Source organism: Athene cunicularia (assembly GCF_003259725.1).
Source record: "Athene cunicularia isolate RWA chromosome 10 unlocalized genomic scaffold, athCun1 chr10_part1, whole genome shotgun sequence".
NCBI lineage: Eukaryota > Metazoa > Chordata > Aves > Strigiformes > Strigidae > Athene > Athene cunicularia.
In genome coordinates this window covers 9,109,927-9,122,079 of record NW_020799112.1, presented here as the reverse complement: position 1 = coordinate 9,122,079, position 12,153 = coordinate 9,109,927, and the positions used below count along the sequence as shown (strand labels likewise).

The following is a 12,153-nucleotide window of genomic DNA, read 5'->3' as shown; positions in this document are numbered from 1 at the left end:
TTTATCATTCAGACAAATCAATGATAGTAGAGCATCCATTAACCTTTTTGGTAGACCTCCTTCTGAAGGTTGGTAAGGGGAGGATTCACGAAAGCTAAGTTGAGTGTAGAGAAGCTCATCTGACTACGGCTTCTCTGTAAACTGTGGAGAGAGGTGGGCTTACTCAGAAAGCACGTCGGAACAGAGCTGCTCTGATGCCATTTTGAAGGAGTCCCTTGTCCTTCGCTGAATAATAGACTAAATAACTTAAACCAATTGTAATTTGCTGAAATAATTTCCAAGGTTCAGATACCAAATGGGAAAACCTAAAGTTGTACAAATAATTTATCATCGAATATTTATTTGCTATGGCATTATGGCAACAGTAGCGTTGTTGCTGGGTATAATACTGCTGCTAGCAGATACTGTAGTAATGCATCGATTAACTTACAAAACAGTGTGGGCAACAAACTCGATTGATACCTTATGTATTTGAAAGTAGATCTAAAAAAAAAGACAAAAGTGTCATCTTATGGGTGCCACGATCTCTCTCCAGATCCCATTGACATGTTCCTAGCTGGGTTTGACACTGATAAGGAAGCAAACATCAGCTATATAACCCAGATTTTACTCTGAGCTAGTTAAGGAAAGACTTTGGGAGTTCAGTGCATGCACTGCGATACCTGTTCATTGCAGATAATTATCAGTAAAGGTCAGTGTCGTTGGCCTCGCTATTGAGGCTGAACTGGTTTAATTTAGAGAGTCCTCGGGAACTTGGGCATCAAACAGTGTTACTGAGTGGTACAGACAAAAGAGCTTGAGAAATACAGAAATATTCAGAAACATAGAACAAGGGCTAATTGTTGTGAATTACTCCATTCTAAATACAGCTCTTTGTGTGTTTTCAGAATTACTGTTGCTGACATTTTCCAATTTATACAATAGTAAGAGTTGAGTACTTTTCTCTCTTTAAGAAAATGTGCCCTCCATGCAAATCTATATAACTAGACAAATATTATTTCCTTTCCCAGCTTGCTCTTGGGAGGTTTCCATATCCTCAGGTAAGATTGTTCATTACTGCTGTTTGCCACTGTGACATTCATTCCTATGTATGAAGGTGCAGAGAGCAATTGTGAACATTTGAGCCACATACAAATAAATCTGTCCTGTTAAATTGAAAAGTGGTATCTTGAAGGAGTCATTTAGAAGTCTCTATTGATTTTTTTTTTTTCTCTCCAAACTCTAGATTTTCTTTCCCTGGAGACAATAAAAATTATGATTATGTTAATGATTGTTCTGTTGTGAGATTAGAAGATAATCCAGTATGTACAACAGTGCGCTTTTGAAGCAGGAAGGTGTAGCTACTCCTTTTTTATATTTTAATTCTTAATTCCAATTTTGAATAATAGTACAAGGGTCTAAAATCTTCTCAAATCAAGAAAATAATGTGAATGGAATACTTGAGGGAGCTCTGGATCCTCCCTTTTAAGAGGACCTAATATTAGTATTTTATTTAGATACTGGCATTTTCTAACTTTCCACTGACCTAACTCAGTTTCGCTGAAGTTGGTGGTAAAGCTATTTCCATCTTCAGTGGCAATGGTTAGGCCAATGCTGAGCCTGCATTACCATGTAGTATTTTACTTTGTCCATATGCTTGAAAAAACATGAAGCTCTGAACAAAACAACCAATCCAGAAATAGGTTTGATGATTACTTCAAATTTGTATTACAAGATGAATGTTAGAATTCATGGTAACAAATTATTCTGTAGTTCTTCAAATTATTCTTTCCTGGGAGAGAGGGGAAAAGTGAAGTGTCCAGGGACGAAAATGAATTATTTGAATGTGGTTTTTATGTTTTTGTATGTTTTATGAACACTGTTTTCTGCATCTTGGTCTATACAGATCAGAGTGCCTGGAGGCATGTCTGATTTAAAGGTGGTGTTGGTCTGTGCTCTTTAAGCATCTATTAACTTGCTATTATTATGCAAATAACTGTTGTAATACACATACTAATTTATGCATGGTTAGATTATGCAGATGCCTCACAAACATGGTTATTGAATAATAGGCTGGGACTATATCTCTCTCCCATTTTTATAAGATGTTTTAAGCAAATTCTCCTGACACTTTTATGGACTTGCAAAGGTTTTGCATTTGTGTCAATATACTGATTTTTCACCTTCTCAACTCCTGTGGAAAATGTTTACTGAGAGAGCTGTAGCGGGTTAGCAGAACATACTTTGCATATTTTATCCATATTTTAAAACGTACCCTCTCCTTTGAAGAGAGGATTGAAAAAGAAGCTCTTGTGTTGAAGTGTCCTCCATATGTTGGCATACTCACTTGTGCTCCTTGTGTGTCTTGATGTTCATTGTAGATGGTGTATTATAACATAAATCCAAGTGACACGGGATACAATTTAAGATAACCCTCTGTTCACAGAAGTGTTGGAGCTTGGGGAAAGAAGTTAGAGCACATACATTATGTATGATTCGAGACAAAAATTTGTTTTCTGAATTGGGAGCAAAACATGATTGCTAGTTTAAGATCCTTTTTGCTATTCTAATTAGAAAAGCGGATCGGGTTTGTAAAAGAATATTTGGCAAGTCAGTAGTCCATGAAATTGTATATATTTTTTAATGTAAAACAGTTGAGGAGGTGAAACTTTAAAATGTAGCTATTAAGCTTTTCAAGCAACTGCTTTTCATAGGGATTTTTATGTGAAGAATATGTATTTTAGGCATGTGTTTACATAGCTGGTCACAAGAACCCTTAGAAACCCACTCTGATTAGGGAGATAATTAGGGGGGGGATTTTTAATGTCTAAGTACCTATTTATCTCTCTACGTAAGGGCCTGATTCTGAAGTCACTTACTTGAGTAAATTCTCCTCACTTCAGTGGGCTTATTCAATGAATGAAGTTAATCATATGTGTGTTTGCAGAATTTGTCCCTAAATAACTTGAAGTTACTTCTCTCAGAAAATAGGAAGTATGGATACATGAACACCTGAAATTTCCTACAAATGAATGTTTGTCTCCAGCTGTAGCTGAAAAAAAAAATTTTTTTTCCCTTTTTCTCTGTTTCTAAGACACACACAAATGGTGTGTGCAAATTCAGTTTAAATGAATAAGATTTATAGAGGGAGTCATTGCAGTGTGGAAATTTGGTACTCCTGCAATGTGCCAGTAAGACTACAGGATGATTTTTTTTTTCTGGCCTTTAGTAGAGTATTTTAATGATAGACTTACCACTTCTCATATTTTACATCGTTTATATTTACTTTGCTAATACTTACGCATTACACTATCATTATTTAATCTTCTGTTCACAATAAAGTCTTATCTTGAAAGCACTTAAGCGTGCAAGCAACTACTCATGCAAGTAACGTTGCTTATGGGTGTGTTTAGAGTTACTGTAAATTTTTTTTGTCTTGATACACAGCTAACTTCATAATCTGTAGCTAACTGCTGAAAGTAGTGATCCGAACAAGGAAATAACAAACAGTAATGATCAGAACAGACTCTTCCACTATAAAAACTTTGCACAGGAAACTCTAATCCTTAAGATGAAGTAAATTTCTAAAACAGTTATGGGGTTTATTGTTTTGTTGTTCGTTTTCCTGGCATGATGTTGCAATGTACTATTGTTTGCTTGCTGTAACGTAAAACTCTTTTTGAAAGTGATAGGGTATGATGCTCACAGGATTTTCCATAGATACAAATATAAGCACATAAAGGTATATTCTTCCCTGATGTGTTTGCATAATTCTATTAAAACTAATAGGAATGGTGCATGCACTCAAGCACAAAAATAGATGCTTTTGAATAAAGGCCTTTCCTACGTAAATATTTAAAAAAGAAAGGAAACCCATTTCACCAGACCCAGTTGCTAGTCCATAGTCTGTCCATGTTTTTAAGAATCTGAAGAAGGCATGTAGGGACAATAAGTTTCAAATTACTTTTAAAAGTTTAACCTGAATTTATGTGATTTTGATTTTACATGTCTGTGCAGAAAGAACTGTAAAAAAAAAAAAAAAAAATTAAAAATCCAAAAGGCCATGGCACCTCACAGTATATTTAATTAAATGTTAAGTTGGAACCCCAAAGATGTACAGTGGCTGAACAGACTGCAAGACGTACAGTTAATCACGTAGATTCAAATTCAGTATGTTGTATAAAAACACGATGGGGCAATGACTTGTTTAATGATAATGCAATTTAGGAGAAATGAAAAGAATTGCCCACTAAATATTCTCGGCTTGTAGTCAAACTTTATACAAAGCAGGATGTTAAAAGGACGCTGCATCCATTAGGGAAATACTCCAAAGAAACAGGCAGTACTCAGCTGCCGAGGATTTAATCAGCTACAGGAAAGTGCGGATTACGACGACAGTATTTAAGATACTTCTGCATTTAGAGAAATGTTTTCCTTCCTTTGGCTACAATTCCGGGCCTCGCTTAATAAATTACATGAAAATGACCTGAAGTTTAAAAAAAAAAATTAAAAAGCCACCAAAAAATCCTGTCCCCCATTCGGCACCCTCCCATCCCACTGCTCCCCCCCTCTCCAAATCTGAGCAAATACTGCCCCTGGTATTGTAAAGCTTTGAATGTTTTCACACCCCATTAATTTATTACTTCTCTTTCCTCATCTTTAAATTTTTTTCTTTTTTTTTTTTTCTTTTTTTTTTAAATTCAGACTCCCCGCTGCTGCAGCGATTTTCATCTTGTTGTTAATTTTCCCTGCTCCATATGGAGCTCCAGACATTTCACCTGGAGGCTGTACTAGATTTTGCTGTAGCGATCGCACTTCCGGAGGCCAAAACTGTCATTTAAGGTTCCTGGTGCATCTGTCTACGCCAGGCTTTTCACTGGCACCGGGAGAGTGTGAATAACAAATTGGATGCACCTGAGATTCAGATGATTAGTGTGTTTTGTGAATCTGGGCGACTTGTAAGCAGATAGCTGTAGGGATGGGGAGGGCTAAACAGCTACCCTGGGTGAATCTGTGCTCACACCTTGCATTTGGGGTGTGCGGGGAAAGCGCGAGCATCCCGGCAGCCTGAACGCGGAGAGTAACAAATATTTCATCCTGCCTTGTCATTGATTAGAAAAGAGCCTTTAATTTCATTTCACCCCATGTTGTGATTAATTTGCATTCTTTGTCAGAAGTTAATGGAGTTTTTTATGGTTCACTCTGAAATCCTTGAAGACATCAGAGTTGATCTGATGTTTATACAACCGCCAGCGGAATTTTTTCATTTGATTGATGGAGAGCTTGATGTTATTCCAAACGGCTTTTTAAGCTGTTTTTAAGAATTATTTGAATGAAATGCAAGGAAGATATTGTTATAACGATCAAGATTATCTGTTAAAAATCTGTTTCAAATAAAGAACATGATAAGTAGAAAAAAAGATCAAAAAGACAGGAGAAATGATGAATACAGAAGATGGTATTTGTTAAAATAGATAATCCAAGGATTCAAATAAGTTATTTCAAAATGTAGTGCAAGTAAGAGAGACCTTAATTTAAGGTTCTTTTTTAATACAGATAGTTTATTTTTGCAGCAGAATAAATAATGGTAATGAATTAGTAAAGAATTTAGTTATAGTTAGATTTTCCCCTTGATTTTTTTTATTCTCCCAGCTTTTTCACCTTCATTTTACCATCAGTGCGAGCACAGAGCACTGTGTCTAACTCGGAGAGGCAAGACTGTCAGGCCTGTTAGTTCAACAAAATGATGACATATTACTCATCTCAAGGAAGAGGCATTCTTAAATCCCACTGCAAAGAAAACATAAGTGGATAATAGGAAATTTTATAGCCCAAGAAAGCGTTCGCTATAGACTTGCCATTGGTTTGCTTTATAAGAAAATATACAGGAAAAAAAATCCTCAGTGAAAGAAATCTGCCTTTTGCTCCTCCTGTTAGGGAAAGGTTTGTACTTTTACCAAGCCCCAGCATATAAAAAGCATCGGAGAGACAATGCAGAATATTCTGCGTATGCGGGGCCAGATCCTCAGCTGGAGCAAATCAGTTCTGCTGCTCCAGGGAGATCAGGGGACAATGCAGACTTACACCAGCTTTGGGACATGGCTTTTTTTTTTTTTCAGCAGGAAAAGCTTTTGCAAATATTTTTTTTATTATTATTATTTATTTCTGATACCAAAGCTGGGGTTTTGTGCAAGATTTGGTTTTTATTCTTTCATCAGCAAATTCTACCCTCGCTGTGATTTCTGCAAGTAAGATTTAATTATAGGTCAAAAAAGCTACTGTGCAAGCGCTTCCATTTAAAACAGATTAATTTATTTGCTGTATCTTAGTTTGCTAAATAATTGCATGGTTTTAAATGAAGTTGCTGCTTTCTGATCCCTGTATTAACATGGTCTGAGATTCTTTTTGTTATATGTAATCCATACTATTGACCAAATTTGGCCTGGTTTCATTTAAATGTAAGCAGGTTGTCAAGGAAAAAAATATTTAGTTTAACTTGGCATGTAAAGTAGCCGTTTTACTGTTGTTTTTTCAATTGACAGAAACATCCTTTAAGCATTCATTTATTTTGTGAGAATACGTTGAGGGTTGGTTACAGCATGTTTCCTAGTAAGAAAGAAATGTTTTTCTTCCACATATATCATTATATCTAACCATTTAAAAGACATTAAACACTGTTCAAATGCTAATGCCGAAATAGTGAATTAAATTATTGTATAATGTCTTAAATATGATAGATTTGTGCAAATATTTTTGCTTTCATAATATATTCCAGAAATCACTGACAATATTTTAAGTAATCTGCTATTATTTTAAACTCTTACCAATTTCATAACATAGGTTTCACTACATATATCCTTCATGAGATAATATTTTTCGGATACATTTTGCTTTATTTTTTTTTCTCCTTAGCCAGAAATAAGTTTGAACTTAAATTTGATTTGCCTATTTGAAACTTACTGTAAAATCTGAATTTAGTTTTAATTTTTCCAGAGATGTTTTCCCTTTTGAAAAGGGAGACATTTTAGCAAAAAAAAAATCTGTTGGGAATCCGAGGACTAAAGACAAATTTATATCTTTTTATTTTAATCTTCCTGTCTTTTTTTTTTTTTTAAAGGTAAAATTGATGTTTGAATAATATGAGCAAACTTGGAAATGTAGGTAACTAGTAAATCCTGGTTTTATAATATGTTTTTAATATGTTTTAAGAGTGGATTATTAGCTTACAATATCAAAAGACCAATGTATATTTTTTTGTTTTCTAACCCTAACAATTACAGACAGTCTGGGTGACCAGAACTTGGGCTGTGTCTTGTGCCCAGCATTCCAGGACGTATTCTGTGCCTGTTCCCCTATGTAAAACCTCACACCTGGTCACACTGATATCAGCTTCAAACCTATGAAAAATTCAATTTACTACAGTGGGAAAATTAGCTACTACAGTAATCACCCATGGGCACATCTTTGTGGTCAGGATGCAAGTTTGTGTTTTCCGGTTAGTTATGGCATTGTCACCCTTCACAAATTGTACTGAATAAGAAAATGGCTTAATTAATAAGCCTTTTTGTTGCTCCATGCCATTGTTATCTTGCCTTCACAGCACAAGACTGACTGTGCTGAGACATTTTTAACTGCAAAAGTTGAACAAGATCCTAAAATGAAATTATATTTGTTGCCATGAGAGCTACTGACCAGGGAGGGGGAAAAAAAACATCCAGGAAGAGATAATGAAATCTCTAAATTCAGAGATTTTGCAAATATATAATGATCTCCTGCATGAGTTGGTGCTTCTGTGGAATGGGAGATGTTTCTATAGTGCTTGGAAGGAAACATCCCCCCCAGTTATAGTTCCTGCAGTGGATGCCATTGAATGACTTGCCTGAATGAAAACTGAAACCTGGGGGATCAGCTAGCAGTAGGAGGATCGAGTTGGTTGGTTGGTTGGTTGGTTGGTTGGTTGGTTGGTTGGTTTAGGTGGCCATTTGCAAACTGTCAGCAAATACTGGTTTTCTTCGGTGTTCTCAGACCAGGCTGTCTTGGCTGGGAGTAGGAGGAGGCATGGTTCCTCCAAAGTCACCCAGGAACTGGAGGTGAACGGAAACAAGGGTGTAGCAGATCCCTGTTTTGCCTGTTTCCTTACCAAGGGTGCACCTGTAAGAGCTCAGAAAGGAATTGTGGCTCTCAGCCTGTTTGAGGAGCGAGGCAACTTGCTCCTCACGGTCTGAGGTTGTCAGGCACTTCTGGAGATGGTCGTTAAGGTCCCAACATTTGGTCTTCCTCAAGTGCATGGAGTGGTAATGCCAGAGTCTGAGGGCTGTGTTTCCAACATGCCTGGTAGGAGCATGCAGCACACGTGACTATCTCATCCTCCTCTGCTGTGTGATGGTTGCTCAGAATAGTGAGGAGCCCCAAAGGCTAGAATAAGAGCGAATGGTTTCCACAGCAGACGTTCCTCTGCCAGCTGCGTGGAACCATGGGTTTAATTCATGAGTATAGCGCTACCTGCAGTGGGCAGTCAGATGATGTAGGAGAGGATGCTCATTGCATAGCATAGTGCCTCAACGCGCTCAGCCCTCAGTTTAGTTAGAAAACTCCACTCATACCCAAATTTTTGTTGCTTTGGGTTATTTCCTTTCAGATGTCCCTAGACTTGTATAATATGTAGCAGTCACAACTGATTTTGGAGCTCCCTGGAGAAAGTTCAGGGTTTTTCTAGATAGCTTCTAGTGACAGGCTGTCCCAATTGACTTCTTTACCTGTTTCTTTTCAAGCTGGTAGGGACTTGCAGTGGTGTGCTTATGAAGAGGGACAATCCTGATGGATGTTCACCTGCTGCTCTTCAACACTTCTGGTGTTAGAGGCTCTCTTATTTCCTTAGACTATTTGTTCCTCTGCTTTATTATTAGAAAGGCTTTCCTTGCTGCAGGGTATGGTGGTAGTTGTGTGTGTATTGATCATGGAGAAGAGATGCAGGAGGGCTGGTCATCCTCACTCTGTCTTTAGTCTGAAGACTTTCGTCTCTCCTTTCTAGATTTCTGGCTGCTCTTGTGGGGTTTTTTTTGAACTTTCTCCAGCTGGCCAACAACTCTCTGGGGGTGCACAGGCTTGGACACAGCACTCCACTATACTGCATGGAGAAAGGATAACCTTGTGTGTCTTCAGAGTGTACTCCTCCCTGGACATCCCACTATGGTGTTTCTTCTTTTGGGGTTTTGGGGATTTTTTTTTTTTTTTGGTAGTGTCATGACATTATTCCTGCTCAGATGTGATCAGTTTTCCTCTTCCTTAGTGTCCTCTAGGTTCTCCTGCTATTCCCCTCTATTACTACAGTGATCACTTGCTAAACTTGATAAGCATGAGTGACATTAAACAAGAACTGGTTAGAACTAAACCCTATTCCTTTATTTGGTTTCTAGTTGACAACCCTTTGTTCTACTTAATCGCACTTCTTGTGACACTCGAAACAAGGTCTTAAATGGCAGTTTGGTAAATTTGCTGTCTTAGGAAAGACTTATTTGTCCCACATTCCTGCTGACTGAGGAATGTGATATCATGAGCATCCTGGTCCTATTCCAGTGTAGTAGTTATTGTTAGCATCTCACACTCCCTCCACAATTTCAACAGTGTAGTTTTTCATGCCCACTTGGTTGAATTGTGTTACTAAACTCTGGTAAACAGATTTCTGTGAGAAGTGGCTGCAGTTCAATGGTGGATGAAATAATCTCTTTGTATAAATTTGTTCGTAGACCTCTGGGAACACCAGCATAATATAATTGTAAGAATATATTTAATATTAAGGTTGTTGACAATTGTCCTTTTTTTAATTTTGAAAATTTTTTTATTCTTTTTTTTTTGTCTTCTGTTTTATGAGAATAATTGAAGTTTGCCATTTGCAAAGTCTGCAGATTGGTATGAGGAGGGTTTTCAGAACATCAGGAACAAATTATGGGGAGTCAGTCTTACTGGTTTGGTGCTTTGACTTCTTTCAGAACTATAACCAATTTCAGTTTTGCAGGCATTTGTAAAATATATATTTTTACAAATATATGAAGATTGCACTTTCATTCCAGAGGAAGAGTAAAACCCATGGTGGTGAAGACCACATGGAAATGCAGTACACTTATGTATTCCTTTTCCATTTATATCAGGGCAGAGACAAAGCAAGTGTGTGTTGGTCATTTGTCAGTAGGAGACAATGTTTGTAGCTTCTGCTGTTCAATACAGCTTTAACCCTCATTTGTAAAGATTAAAAATAAGTTATATGTACTTTTAAAATCCACAGTTTCCTCGATTAAGACAATAAATGTTCTACCATGAAACCTTCCTTAAAAATCATAACTGTATGATTTGTTGGTATATGTATTTTTCTATTAAAAAATATATCACTGCTTGAAAAGCAGTATATATGTAAAGAGAAAATTTGTTAACTGATATGAGAAGATCTAACCCTGGGTCACCTGCAAATCTCTCAAACAAGAGCTCCAGGGCAAGTCCTAATTCCAGAGAGTAAAAGTGAAAATTAAAGCTATAGCTAGTGACTCCTCTAAGTTACCCGGGGTGGATTCATTTGAGTTTCCTTGATTATGCTTGTGAATATAATGTGAAAGGGATGGTAGAGGTCTTCTCAGCCACTTCCCGTCCAAAGTATCTCCATGGAGACAGAAATATAACCTGATGGTCTGTCAAAAGTTGCTTTTCATAACCAGAGGCATTCATTAAATAGTAGATGAAGCAGGAGGCAAACTTTTGCATTTTTAACCAACCTAAAAAAAAAGCCATTTGGAGAATGTGCTTTATGGAGTAGTTTATCCAGATACCACTGATATTTCATGACCTAAGAAATAGACTGTTAATGTGATAGATTTATTTATCTGTTTCTTCAAATTATAAACTATCACATGCAGTATTAAAAACAGCAAATACAATACAGGTTCCAAAATATCAAATAGCAGATCTATTTCTGTAAATTTACACCATTTCGCTTGCATATAAAAAGCTTACAAAACCTTCTGACTAACTGGGTTTTCCAGTAATGAGCAGGTCAGGCTTACCCACATTCTTCTGGCATGGCTGAGGGAGCGTGTTGGTGACTTAAAGTGACTTTTCTGAGATGAGAATGACGTTTGAATGAGCGCACCAAAGCATTCCTTGATACTCTTAAAATGCACACTGTGTCTTTTTTGTCTTCCGTTCAAGCAGGGTGTTCAGTTGTGTCACTGCTACCATTTCACTCTTTTAAATTCTTCATGGAAAGTATAAAAATGTGACAGTGACAGTTTCCTTCCTTATCCCTGAGTTTACTGAGCATCACACGGGGTAGCGACACGACAAGTGCTCAAGCTTTTGAGCTGCAGCCGCTGCACTTGGATCCCTCGAGAGGAACCTGCCTCCTAAACTTCTTACCTCCCAGTGGTGCACGAAAACCAGACGGTTAAGGGAAGAAAAAAAGGAGTGTGGGTGAACAGGAAGATAAAACATTTTATGTTGAGTACTTTTAAAACTGTTCTTAATGTGCTATAAAACTGGATGCTTCACTTTTTCATGAACTGTGTGCAAAAGGAGAAGCACTGACTGTAAAGTTGTCGTCAGTTAGGTTTGGTTTATAGTTGCAGAGGCTGCCCAATAATGTGATCTTGGAAAAGGTAAACAACATAGTTTTAACAGTGAAAAATATGCCTAATATAAATACAGCTAAGTTCATTGCTGTTCAGAACTTGAAAAATATGACTGTAACATTGCATTTTCTAGTGGAGTTAACAGAGGAGCACAGTGCAGCCTTACAAGCAATATATCTGAGACAGAGAAAATAGGTAATACATCTAACTGGAGAGTCTCTGTGGCATTCGCATAGAGGAAAGCACAGTAGCTTTATTTAATTGAGAAAATGAATCAATTACAATGATGTTGCATCATCAAATGCAAGGGAAATAGCAGATATGTCATTACATCGGGTAACAGTGTTAAAAAGTAATTGAGTGTCTTAAGCATTTTGAATCAATTCCAGGTACTGGCACAGCTACCTTAATGCAAAATTTATGAAGATGATCTCAAAATAATATGTCGCCATCAAAATTGTGTAATAAACCCCGGTAACGATGTGTGTGCGAGCGAGCACACGTCTCTCCCTCTCGCAGGAGCTGGGCCTGCTGCTCCGGCGGAGAGTTGCAATGTCAC

At 37.2% G+C, this 12,153-nt stretch overlaps 1 protein-coding gene across 1 annotated transcript in view; it reads left to right on the top strand.

The window, feature by feature from the left end:
* MAP2K5 (mitogen-activated protein kinase kinase 5) overlaps nucleotides 1–12,153 on the top strand; it is a 139,549-nt gene that overhangs the window by 86,887 nt on the left and 40,509 nt on the right. Inside the window, exon 17 of the mRNA XM_026855965.1 lies at nucleotides 1,011–1,040. Within this exon, the coding sequence (XP_026711766.1) occupies nucleotides 1,011–1,040 (30 nt within the window). The remainder of the gene's footprint in view (nucleotides 1–1,010; nucleotides 1,041–12,153) is intronic.